This window comes from Takifugu rubripes, chromosome 12, assembly GCF_901000725.2.
Source record: "Takifugu rubripes chromosome 12, fTakRub1.2, whole genome shotgun sequence".
Taxonomy (NCBI): Eukaryota; Metazoa; Chordata; class Actinopteri; order Tetraodontiformes; family Tetraodontidae; genus Takifugu; species Takifugu rubripes.
The window spans coordinates 13275236-13288580 of record NC_042296.1 but is presented as its reverse complement, the minus strand read 5'-3'; the positions used below and the strand labels follow the sequence as shown (position 1 = coordinate 13288580).

The 13345-nt window shown below is 47.2% G+C and overlaps 1 protein-coding gene and 1 long non-coding RNA gene across 7 annotated transcripts in view; one reads left to right on the top strand and one right to left on the bottom strand.

Annotated features, from left to right (window-relative positions):
• Positions 1-13345, bottom strand: part of LOC101078501 (plectin) — a 48474-nt gene that overhangs the window by 10820 nt on the left and 24309 nt on the right. For 3 of the 6 annotated variants that reach the window (XM_029844522.1, XM_029844523.1, XM_029844521.1), the window contains exons 3-13: positions 12817-12831; positions 8293-8382; positions 7427-7462; positions 6305-6382; positions 6134-6226; positions 2536-2702; positions 1621-1736; positions 1405-1511; positions 1204-1323; positions 1019-1114; positions 457-584 (exon numbers count right to left, since the gene is read on the bottom strand). In XM_029844522.1, coding sequence (XP_029700382.1) covers positions 457-584; positions 1019-1114; positions 1204-1323; positions 1405-1511; positions 1621-1736; positions 2536-2702; positions 6134-6226; positions 6305-6382; positions 7427-7462; positions 8293-8382; positions 12817-12831 — 1046 coding nt within the window. The remainder of the gene's footprint in view (positions 1-456; positions 585-1018; positions 1115-1203; positions 1324-1404; positions 1512-1620; positions 1737-2535; positions 2703-6133; positions 6227-6304; positions 6383-7426; positions 7463-8292; positions 8383-12816; positions 12832-13345) is intronic. The other 3 variants (XM_029844519.1, XM_029844520.1, XM_029844524.1) reach the window with 3 other exon arrangements.
• Positions 12460-13345, top strand: part of LOC115251632 (uncharacterized) — a 6795-nt gene continuing 5909 nt past the window's right edge. The window contains exon 1 of the long non-coding RNA XR_003890149.1: positions 12460-12603. This is a non-coding gene — a long non-coding RNA (uncharacterized lncRNA). The remainder of the gene's footprint in view (positions 12604-13345) is intronic.

Sequence of the window (13345 nt, the reverse complement as noted above, 5' to 3'; positions counted from 1 at the left end):
GGAACTGAAAACACAACCAACCAAAAAACTGTTAAAAAGTAAAAAAAAACCAACTCACTGAATCTTCTGATGGCTTAAATATTTCATATTGTAACCTTGATGCAAGAACGCCATGGCAGCTCTGTTAAAGCGGGACGTTTCTTAACAGTGGGCTTCAGACTGTGAGGACGCCCCGCCCTGTGGCGCCGGGATCCAAAAAATAATTATTGCAGCCCTCATATGACCAAACTGCTGCTGCTGCTGCCATGGCGACGCTGCCGTTATCCTCTCTTGACCCTGATATTTACTTCCTGCTTCACTGAACTAAACTTTATTCCAGAGAGATTTTCATCACAAGGAACTTAGTCACCTTCCTGTACAGTTTACTTGGCGATTTCTTGTGGTTTTATCTTTTTAGACCGTCGCGGTTGCTCTGGCAACAGCACATGTGATGAACAACGCCTGTAGCCAGTTTACCTCTCAAACTCTGTCCTGAGGAGCCGCTCTCTGTCCAGGATGGCCACATGCAGGCGTCCCCATTCCTTCTCCACATCAATGGGGTGATAAGCAGGTGGAATTTTGAGGTGTCCTGCCTGAACTGCACCCTGGGAAACATCAAGCACATTAGGAATTAATTAGGAATTAATTAGGATTCTCTACTTTAATTCTCATTGGTTCTACTACAAAAGCTCATTTTTAACCACACTTGTCAAACTCAATTCCTGCAATAAAAAGTCTAAAATGTGGCCAGTAATGTTCTTACTTCCTGTCAGTGATGCCCTCATTGTTTCATCTGCTGCCATCTTAGAAAGGTTTCACATGTGGATGCTTGAGTTACTGGTTAACTCTCAGTTACTGGTTAACTCTCAGTTACTGGTTAACTCTCAGTTACTGCTTGACTCTCAGTTAATGCTTAACTCTCAGTCACAAACATCTTTGAACTATGTCCATGTGTAAAATCCATAAGGAGAAAGTGGTTTTGCTCTCAGCAAATACTCCAAACCTAATGAAGATTTATTGTCTGCGTAAAGAAACTCACCTCGAGTGATTTATAGATGTTCTTCGAGCGGTTCTTATCAGCTTCTTTTGCAGGAAGCTCAGTTTCCTTAAACTTTAGAAACTGATGCCAGAGGACCTGACAATGTAAGAAAAGGAAAAAAGGAAAACGGAAATTCCTTAAACGTGTTTAATTAGTCTGGTTTTTACAAGCTCAGATGTTTGCACCTCTATTTCCTCATAGCTGGTTGGGAACTTCCTCTCCTCAAACACAAGCACGTGGTGTCTGATCCACTGCAGGAGCATGGTGACCAGCTCATAATACTCATGCCAACGCAGCTCCAGCTCCTGTAGCACAAACACACAAACGTTAGCCGTCAATGCTATCTGGGGGATACGATCAGGTCATAGAGGATGAAGGAGACTCACATTGGCTTTGACACCATCTTGAACATCTGGAACTCTGGGCATGACATCATACAGCGAGGAGACATATGTAATGATGGACTTTTCATCTGGATGAGGCACATCCACATCTGTAAGGAGAGTAGGTAAAGCAAAGCATCGTGTATCTGCTGGGGGTCTTAAATGTACACGGTTGACATCTTTAAAGGGCCACTGAGCAATATTCCCTCATTCTCTCACCCTCGGGGTCCAGGAGTCTGGTGACACCCAGTTCTCTCTCTGCCACGGTGAACGCCTGCTCTAGGTTCTCCTGGTTGCTCTGACGATACACTAGACCCATGTCAATCAAATTGGGCCTGTAGACACAACAAGATGGTATCGATTAAAACAATACTGACAGCTGAAAATGCACCTTTGAGAGATCTTTAATTGGATATATTCCTGACTCCTGTTGCTGGAGGAAGTGCCGCTTGGCTGAGACCTCACTAGCCTCAAAATTCCAGAATTCCTTTCATATTTTCCAGGATGCCTTTCAGGAATGTTCTAGTAACATGGAAGGTGAAGGCTCCACTTCCAAAGCTGAGAGCATCGTTCAGCTGCTCCCCTTCAGTCTGCCAGAGCTCCAGCGAGCCCTGCTTCATCATCTGTTCACAGCCCAGACGGTGGAGCTACATGCTCCTCTCGTGTGTCGTGGTGAGCCGACATGTTTGTGCAAGCTCGCCATCATAAATGGGCACGCCACCTTAAACATGAGCCTGCAGCATCAGCAGACGTTTGAATGCTTCTTTACGGATAAAGATGCTCATGCTAGTACAACAAAGGGACCAAAAAGGTGAGCAAATCAAGTGCTGCAGAATATGTTTGAACGTACTGATCTGAGAATCTTCCAACAGAAGAACAAAGGGATCAACATAGATGTGGCTGGAATACTTCAACAATATCATTAAAGTCCAACAGCTGCACCAGAAGGAGCAGCTCAAGTGCAGCATATAAAAGGTCGTACACAGGGAGCAGAATTCCAACTGGACTGAGGTCGAAAGATGAATGAATAAACAAAGACACAAAGAAACAAATAAAGAAATGAATAAATAAGTTTCTCTACCAAGAGTTTCTGGCCTGTGCTCTAACCTGAATCTCTGAAGGTGAGCGTCTCACCTGAGCTTGTGGATGATGGCGTTGAAGAGCCGCCCGTCCCTCCAGCTGTTGGTGAAGTTGTCGCATCGTAACCCCTGGTTACCCTCAACCATCCTCTGAGACCAAAGCAGCAGCTTCTCTTTGGCTGTCATGTCGTCTGACTGGCCGTTCACCTGAATATCTGAAATCTGAGGGGAAATATGGCAGAAATAATGCAAACAGCTTGATTACGAAGCCACAAAAAGCACATTTCTTAAAGCTTTTGTTGGTTATAATAAAATGACAAAGACTCTCTTCAGTCTCATCCAGATAAACTCCCCAGTGAGCCACGATAGTGTGCAGACATCTGATGTTTTCTCTTTATTTAACAGGTTTTACAGAAGAGGAAGGCTGGAAAGGGAAAATGAAAACGTTTTAGATATCATTTTATAGATTTGTAAAATTAATTTTCACTGGGGTTTATACTGTACGTCAAACATAACGGAGCTGCTGGGATCATTGTGTTCAGCTTTTATGTCCCCAAAAGTGGGACTCGAGGGACAGGTGAGGCTGCAACAATTCCAGGAAATGTTTATTGTCCTCACTGTTATTTTAACATTAGCTTGTCTTCCTGTGGAAAACTGCACCTACTCCAGACCCCAGTAAAGCATCAAAAAGAGCTTTATGCAAATTAAAACACCCTAAAAAAACAAAAAGGAGCTTAAATCCACAAATTCAATGGACATGATGCAGAAAGTGAGTGTTGAACTTCTGCTGCATTTCATTCTAACCCTCTAACCCTCTAACTCTAACCCTCTAACCCTCTAACTCTAACCCTCTAACCCTAACCCTCTAACCCTCTAACCCTAACCCTAACCCTCTTACTCTCTAACCCTAACCCTCTAACCCTAACCCTAACCCTCTAACCCTCTAACTCTAACCCTCTAACCCTCTAACCCTCTAACCCTAACCCTCTAACCCTAACCCTAACCCTCTAACCCTCTAACCCTAACCCTCTAACCCTAACCCTAACCCTCTAACCCTCTAACCCTAACCCTCTAACCCTCTAACTCTAACCCTCTAACCCTAACCCTCTAACCCTAACCCTAACCCTCTAACCCTCTAACTCTAACCCTCTAACCCTCTAACTCTAACCCTCTAACCCTAACCCTAACCCTCTAACTCTCTAACCCTAACCCTCTAACCCTAACCCTCTAACCCTCTAACCCTCTAACCCTAACCCTCTAACCCTCTAACCCTCTAACTCTAACCCTCTAACCCTAACCCTCTAACCCTAACCCTCTAACTCTCTAACCCTAACCCTCTAACCCTCTAACCCTCTACCCTAACCCTCTAACCCTCTAACTCTAACCCTCTAACCCTAACCCTCTAACCCTAACCCTAACCCTCTAACCCTCTAACCCTCTAACTCTAACCCTCTAACCCTAACCCTCTAACCCTAACCCTAACCCTCTAACCCTCTAACCCTAACCCTAACCCTCTAACCCTCTAACCCTCTAACCCTCTAACCCTAACCCTCTAACCCTCTAACCCTCTAACTCTAACCCTCTAACCCTCTAACTCTAACCCTCTAACTCTAACCCTCTAACCCTCTAGCCCTAACCCTAACCCTCTAACCCTAACCCTCTAACCCTCTAACCCTAACCCTCTAACTCTAACCCTCTAACCCTCTAACTCTAACCCTAACCCTCTAACCCTCTAACCCTCTAACCCTAACCCTCTAACCCTCTAACCCTCTAACTCTAACCCTAACCCTCTAACCCTCTAACTCTAACCCTAACCCTCTAACCCTAACCCTCTAACCCTCTAACCCTCTAACCCTAACCCTCTAACCCTCTAACTCTAACCCTAACCCTCTAACCCTAACCCTCTAACCCTCTAACCCTAACCCTCTAACCCTCTAACCCTCTAACTCTAACCCTCTAACCCTAACCCTAACCCTCTAACCCTCTAACTCTAACCCTCCAACCCTAACCCTAACCCTCTAACCCTAACCCTCTAACCCTCTAACCCTAACCCTCTAACCCTAACCCTAACCCTCTAACCCTCTAACTCTAACCCTAACCCTCTAACCCTCTAACCCTAACCCTCTAACCCTCTAACCCTAACCCTCTAACCCTCTAACCCTAACCCTCCAACCCTCTAACCCTAACCCTCTAACCCTCTAACTCTAACCCTCCAACCCTAACCCTAACCCTCTAACCCTCTAACCCTAACCCTCTAACCCTCTAACCCTGTTCTATCATCTGTTCTATTATCATCTGTTCTATGGTGATGAGTCACTGCACAACTCATCATTTCACATGCAAACTCCTCGTGCAGGAAAGGGTGGCGAGCGGAAAAAGACTCTCCTCCTTCTGCTATTTTCCCTCCAGAAGGGAAACTCCACTTCTATAAAGTTGACGTGGGGACAGAGTGAATCAGCAGCCGAACGGAAAAAGAGCCTCCGCCCATTTTTAAGAGCGCGAGGATGATTTGGTCTCTCATCACAAACGTTGCTGAACAGAATTCATTTACCTGGGAAACTAGTAGCTAGCTGCAACAGAGAAGTGCAGAAGTTAATATAAAGATTGTAGTTTGGTGCACCAAATTATAGCTGGCTAGTTATTGTGTCCAAGATTTGGATCCCCAGAAACATGCTCCTCTGACTCCCAGAATGGTCACTGGGAAACGGTTCCCCCGGGTTTTACTGCAGTTTTAATGTTTCCTGCCAGCTTCATGCAGAGAGTAGCAGGAATGTTCAGATTAAGAATCCCCCGGTGGTCCACTATTACTGGACATAAGGAGGGGGGTGGGGGGGTTGCTTTTTGTTTGTATTTCACAACAGAAAATTAGATTAGAAAAATAGCCTGTCTGTCAGTCAGTCAGTCAAATCAAAGTCATTTTCAATTTAACAACAGTTTCATTCATATTCCTGTGAATAAACACCAGTAATCTTCCTCTCCTAACCCTCTAACCCTCTAACCCTCTAACCCTAACCCTCTAACCCTAACCCTCTAACCCTCTAACCCTAACCCTCTAACCCTAACCCTCTAACCCTCTAACCCTAACCCTCTAACTCTAACCCTCTAACCCTCTAACCCTCTAACCCTAACCCTCTAACCCTAACCCTCTAACCCTCTAACCCTAACCCTCTAACCCTAACCCTCTAACCCTCTACTAACCCTAACCCTCTAACCCTCTAACCCTCTAACCCTCTAACCCTAACCCTCTAACCCTAACCCTCTAACCCTAACCCTCTAACCCTAACCCTAACCCTAACTAACCCTAACCTAACCCTCCTCTAACCCTCTAACCCTAACCCTCTAACCCTAACCCTCTAACCCTAACCCTCTAACCCACTAACCCTCCCCTAACCCTAACCTTCTAACCCTAACCCTCTAACCCTCCCCTAACCCACTAACCCTCCCCTAACCCTAACCCTAACCCTAACCCTAACCCTAACCCTCTAACCCTAACCCTCCCCTAACCCACTAACCCTCCCCTAACCCTAACCCTAACCCTAACCCTAACCCTAACCCTAACCCTCTAACCCTAACCCTCCCCTAACCCTCTAACCCTAACCCTCCCCTAACCTTCTAACCCTAACCCTCCCCTAACCCCTAACCCTGACCCTGACCTGGAAATGAAGGATGATGGTCCATATCAAGCCCAGGGTCAGCTTGGGGTTTCCATCCGCGATGTCGTCATTCCTGATGTTGACCAATTTGACCTGAAAAGGTGTGAAACAAAAAAAGGGAGTCAAAAAGCAGATCAGCCAACAGACTGAACCTTCCCAGGTGTGACTGACCTGTCTGTGTTTGAGGAAGTCCAGGGCAATCTGGACATTCTGCAGCTTGTGGAAGCGCATTCGACCCTTTTCTCTGGGCTGGAAAAGACGAGAGGACACCGAAAATCAGCTGGAGGATGAAAGAGGTGACTGAGGTCAGCAAAGAGGAAAGAAGAAAGAAATCAGATCTGTTCTAGTGGCTGGAAATCACAACAGCTGCGATTGGACAGAAAAGACAGCAAATTTGAAGTAGGATTCAAATTCTGCATAGATGAAGAGTGTTTGTTCAGACATCAGATCTGACCTTTAATGTATTCACAAAGCAGCCACCATGTCTGCAGGTGAACGGGTGAATGAATGAAACCCTGTTTAGTCTGGTCAGACTTGTGTGGCCTCGTCTGAGGGATGGCGACCCAGCAGCATCCACGGTTCCTGACCAGCAGTGACGGTGGAGCCAGAACATGCACGGATGCGCCGCATTTGAAGCTTCCAGCCACAATATGACTGCACAAGTTATCAGCCTCACAATCACTAGTTTAAACAATCACTTTAATAAATTCACAAAACCTGCTTTTACTTCTGGTTGGGACTTCAGGGTTTTACTTAATAATTCTACTAATAACTTAATGATGGCGCTGCTCTTGAGTGGATGGTTTTCACACCTAATAACTCTTTTGTAAAGATTCTCTTTCTTCCAACACGGCGAGGGCTAAGGTTAGCTAGGGTTAGCTAGGGTTAGCTAGGGTTAGCTAGGGTTAGCTAGGCCACTCTGAAACATCCTCGCTGTTAAAGCTACACCAGATTCATGACCAAGAGGAATTTTACTGATTGGAATCAGCAACTGCTGCAAAACAGCAGATTTGCCAGAAAACGAATGGCAAAAGATTTGAAAGTGATTTAATTATCTTGAATTATCTGAAAGCTGCATCTTAATTTGAAGGTCGGCCAACATTGTGATGAGTGCTAAACTCAACTTAAACCACGTTTTTTAGTGAAACCTCTGCGTCCACCGTTACATCACAGACTTGATGAGAAGCCGATGCTGCTACAGGAACGAGAGCGGGACAATCATGCACGACCCAGAAGCCTCCTAGCATGCCACGCCCCCCCGAAGCGGCCAGCCACAGTCCGATCACCACTCACCAACCGCACGTTCCTCACAAGGTCACGTTCCCGCGGCTTCTCACAGCAAGAGCATCACAAAAGACAGAAGGCAAAGGCAAAAGAGGAGGGGGGTCAGCAGACAGGGGCATAGGGGGGGGGGGGGCAGGTTATGAAGAAACCAACGAAACGGCTCCATAATTCAGTGCAGTGAAGTTAAGAGATGGAAGCAGATCAGGAACTTTGTGTTTTGTCCCCCCGAAAAAAAGACATTTTTGCTGTGATCAGTCAAGTGAAAAGAGCAAGAAATGAGAAAATCCCCAAAGAATCGTCACATGCAGAAGACAGGACACGGGGACAGAGGACAGGGACAGAGGACAGGACACGGGGACAGAGGACAGGACACGGGGACAGAGGACAGGACACGGGGACAGAGGACAGGGCACGGGGACAGAGGACAGGACACGGGGACAGAGGACAGGGACAGAGGACAGGACACGGGGACAGAGGACAGGACACGGGGACAGAGGACAGGGCACGGGGACAGAGGACAGGACACGGGGACAGAGGACAGGACATGGGGACAGAGGACAGGACACGGGGACAGAGGACAGGGACAGATGACAGGACATGGGGACAGAGGACAGGGACAGATGACAGGACACAGGGACAGAGGACAGGGCACAGGGACAGACGACAGGACACAGGGACAGATTACAGGACACAGGGACAGATGACAGGACACAGGGACAGATTACAGGGCACAGGGACATATTACAGGACACAGGGACAGACGACAGGACACAGGGACAGAGGACAGGGCACAGGGACAGACGACAGGACACAGGGACAGACGACAGGACACAGGGACAGACGACAGGACACTTCCTGAGGGAGACAGTGCTCACCAGCGTCTCTCCAGAGAGCACCTCCAGCAGAGAGATGAGGTTGTGTCCATCTCTGAGGTCCTCGTACAGGTCAGTGACATGTCTCTGGGCCTGGGGACACAAGAGGACGCACGTCAATCTGCTGTCCGCCTGGTGAACGGAGCAGCACAACTGGTTACACTCACAACTAGAGGACATCTACACACATGAAGCACACTAAAAGGAATAAAGCAGCTTTACAGAAAGGTCACAAACACAACAGATAGCATTTTGTTTCTGCATTCAAAATCTATTTTATTATTTCGACCTCTCACAGTCAGCCGGAACAGGAACAGAGGACACGGGGACAGAGGACAGGACATGGGGACAGACGACAGTCAGCCCTCAGGGTAAATATTTGATTATGGTGTCTTAATTAGGGCCATTTGGAAATACTTCAAGGTTCTGGGAGATATTTGCCAGCGAACATTTTTATATGTAGAAGGACTATAGCTTGATTTTTTTGTCATGTGTCATGTGATGGCCCCTCAGCCTTGGGGAGTCGGACTTCTGTGGGTTGGTATGCACCAAGGTAACCATGAGGGTATGTCCTGCTTAACCCATCCCGGGGATTCGGGTCATCCTGGGAAATGGTTTGGCTGGAAGCAGAGCGTGTGCTGGTCAGCCTCTTCCTGTAGTGACATCTCCTCTAGCTGTATTGACGGTACCTGATGAGAGTGCACAAAATTCCCCAGCTGTGTTGACTGCACGTGCACTTACGCGTGCTATGTTCCCTGCTGGACATGACCTGGAACAAAGTAGCACAGAGGGGGCCGTGTGGATCTCTTGGTGTCTGTACCTGACTCTCTTTTTTTCCCATCTTGCTCAGGGACCTGGCAGCAGGGCAAAGGCAGCTTTTTGGAAAGGTGTCAATGGGGAGAGTGCTGCTCAAGGATATCTCCTTAGGGCCGAGCTGCAGGGGAGGAAGTGGTTGGCACTTGGAGAAAACTTTGTTGTCCCAACTAAATTTTGCTGAGAAGTGTTGAAAACGTCACACAATCAGTTGGGTCACTTGCAGGTCCATAAAACCTGAGAAAATACCCTCCGGTGGCCCAATCAGACCATAAAACCCGCTCCTTTGTTCCCCTTCCCAGTGGTTAGACAGCCTTCTGAACATCTTATTGTTGATTGTGTGGGACCCCTTCCCTCTTCTAAATCTGATAATGTGTCAGAGCACAAGATATCCAGCCACGAACCCACGGGGCACCTGTACAGCGGGGCTGTGGTCAAAGTACTGACGCAATTCAGTTCAGTGTTTGGAATTCCGAAGGTACTCCAGGGTGACCAGGGGTCGAATTAGTCATCACAACAGTTTGCTCAAGTTTTGAAACAGCTTGGGATAAACCATAGCCAAGCCTCTGTCCACCGGGCTCAGTGCCTAGGTGCCGTGGAAAGCCAGTGCCAGTGAGGTGGTGCACGAAAGTACGGGCTTTAGTCCCAACGAACATGTGTTTGGACATCCCACAGCCCACTGCTACAAGATGTAGTAACACATACTGAACCGCCTCAGAAGTTGGTTGATAACGTCAGTGGTTTCCGGCGTCGTCTCTATGTGGCTGGTGAGATGATTTGGTTCACAGGTCCAGTCCTGGTGATCAGGTGCTTGCCTTGTTGCCTGTCTGAGGTTCAACATTTCAAGCTAAATTGCACGGACCTTTCACGGTTTTGCACAAGGTATCTGAGCAGAACTATGTGCTCTCAACACCCACCTGTTGGAAACATTCCTAACTCTGTCATGTTAACCTACTGAGACAACATTGTACAGAAGAATTTGCAACCAGACACTGTCAAACCGGTGTTGGTGGCGGATACGTTGGGAAAGCAGGTGCCTGTTGTCTGTACCTGAGGATGATGGCTTGGATTTTCCTGATGTCTGTTGCGAGGACAATTGAAAAACTTTAAATAACCTGCGGCCTCTGTTTAGGCCCTCGTCTAAAGAACATGGTATTGAAATGTTTGCTCTAATCAAGACATATCTGTGGTTGTTTAATGGTGTTCCAACTTGCACAGTTCTGGTGGAACGTCTCGGATGTGCCACCCATCTGCCAGTGTTTCTTAACTCTCTCTCTCTCTCTCTCTCTCTCTCTCTCTCTCTATATATATATATATATATATATATATATATATATATATATATATACAGTATATATATACAGTATATATATATATATATATATATATAACTAGACCGGATGCTTATCCACTGCCACAAATTGAGGACTGTATTAATCAGATGGGTTCAGCTAAATTTGCTTCTAAATTTGATTTACTTAAAGGGTATTGGCAAGTTCCACTGTGGTGGCACCACCAGGAGGGTCCCCTCCTGGACACTAGGGGTCTCTGCGACTTTGGCTCTCAGTGTCTAGCGAGTCCTGATTGGAGTGGAGAGCTACACCTGGGAGCTGCTGATTAAATGGCTCAGTCCCAGGCTGTGTCCGACTCCACACCCTCGTTCCCTGTTCACTCGTTCCCTGTTCACTACTCACTACATGGGGGACATGGATTGAGTGAACTACGTACTGCACTCAATTTAAAGTGAGTACTCAGGCGTCACTTACGGCGCAGGTAAAGTGACGTCATGGTGTCGCATAATAATTACGAAGCAGTCGCCAGGAAAAGTGGCCAGGTCCATTTAATTATTTTCACCCATCAGAAAAACATTCAGCGGTCATTTTATGAAAATGCAATATTTTACCCTATAATTAACTTTATATAATAAAATGAAATATTAATGTCAATAATAATACAATAATAATTACTTATTACCTAAAATAATTAGTGTCCCTTGACATTTTCAAGCGAAGACGTGATGGAACATTCTCAAGTCATATTCCGTTGTAGTGAAAACATTTAAAAAAGCAAATTTTCATCAAAAAATGGATCCAGAGCTACTTTTCATCTTTGTAAATATTCTTTCTTATTTCCAAAAATTTCGTATATCAAACGGCACAGTAGAAATTAAGTTAAAAATGTCTCCCATCAGCCTTTACGTGATACCGTAAAGGCTGATGGGAGACATTACCGAGTTAGGGCGCTCGCTTGTCCACTACTTTTCGCAGTGCATTGTGGGATACATTGAGTGCACTACATCGGGTCCAGCGATGCTCACTAACAATTCGGACACTATTTTAAAATGGCGTCCACACTATTGAGGGCACTATGTAGGGTATAGGGGGTTAGGACACAGCCTATGTAGGGTATGGGGGGGGGGGGGTTAGGACACAGCCTATGTAGGGTACAGGGGGGGTTAGGACACAGCCTGTGTAGGGTATAGGGGGGGTTAGGACACAGCCTATGTAGGGTACAGGGGGGGTTAGGACACAGCCTATGTAGGGTATGGGGGGGGGTTAGGACACAGCCTATGTAGGGTATGGGGGGGGGGGGGTTAGGACACAGCCTATGTAGGGTACAGGGGGGGTTAGGACACAGCCTATGTAGGGTACAGGGGGGGTTAGGACACAGCCTATGTAGGGTATGGGGGGGGGTTAGGACACAGCCTATGTAGGGTACAGGGGGGGTTAGGACACAGCCTATGTAGGGTATGGGGGGGGGTTAGGACACAGCCTATGTAGGGTATGGGGGGGGGTTAGGACACAGCCTATGTAGGGTATGGGGGGGGGGGGGTTAGGACACAGCCTATGTAGGGTACAGGGGGGGTTAGGACACAGCCTATGTAGGGTATGGGGGGGGGGGGTTAGGACACAGCCTATGTAGGGTACAGGGGGGGTTAGGACACAGCCTGTGTAGGGTATAGGGGGGGTTAGGACACAGCCTATGTAGGGTATAGGGGGGGGGGGGGGTTAGGACACAGCCTATGTAGGGTATAGGGGGGGGTTAGGACACAGCCTATATAGGGTATGGGGGGGGGTTAGGACACAGCCTATGTAGGGTATAGGGGGGGGGGGGGGTAGGACACAGCCTATGTAGGGTATAGGGGGTGTTAGGACACAGCCTATGTAGGGTATAGGGGGGGGGGGGGGGGGTTAGGACACAGCCTATGTAGGGTATGGGGGGGGGTTAGGACACAGCCTATGTAGGGTATAGGGGGGGTTAGGACGCAGCCTATGTAGGGTATGGGGGGGGTTAGGACACAGCCTATGTAGGGTATAGGGGGGGTTAGGACACAGCCTATGTAGGGTATAGGGGGGGTTAGGACACAGCCCCAGTCTCACTCACTCACATAATCTCCTAATTCACAGCAGGGTGCACAAGATTGCAACAGAACGCAGCGCCGCTGTGCATTGATCAGCTATAGGAAGCACAATCAGAGCCAGGCATCGATTATTGTTATGGGTGAGTATTTATCTTCCACTTAACATCTTAATTATTGCAAAGCTGCAAAATCCCAAATATGTGATATTTGCTTATCTTAAAGAACATTCAGTGTGCACATCTCAGCAGATCCATGTGTGGGTGATTATGGGATGTGCAGAGAAATCTCAGTAGTTAGAGACGCATGAACATGAGGGAACAAAGGTGAAAGCACTCAGCAGGCTGTTGACCTACCTCCACCTTCCAGTGCTGATGGAAGAGGATAGGAATGGGACGGAAGATAGAAAAGAAAACAAAGTCGGATGAGATTAGATAAAACTTGTGGTGACTCACAAAAGAAAACACAGACAAAAGAGGAAGACGTGGATGCAGATGAGAAGCGACAGAAGCCACGTTCGGTTTTTACGCATCTTATAATCCACCAATGGAGCTGGTTGATTAATGTCTCCATGACCAAAGGCGTGATTCAAAACGCACCACAACGCTGGCAACTCTGAGTTCTTAGTATTAACATTTAGTCCCATGACTTCACAACAGGAGCCAGAGTAGTGACCTGCAGAGTGTTTCGCACCCCAGTGCCAAGAACCTCCCAGGAAGAAGCTCTGTGACAAAAGCTTGTTGTGGGAGACGCCTCACAGTCAGCAGCTCCCACCTGACCAGAACAGGTTCCCTCTCCATGCGCTGTCATTCTCTAGAAATCGTCTATTTTTCTGACAGCCTCGTTTGAATAAATACACGTGTTCAGTTAATGGATTATAAATCC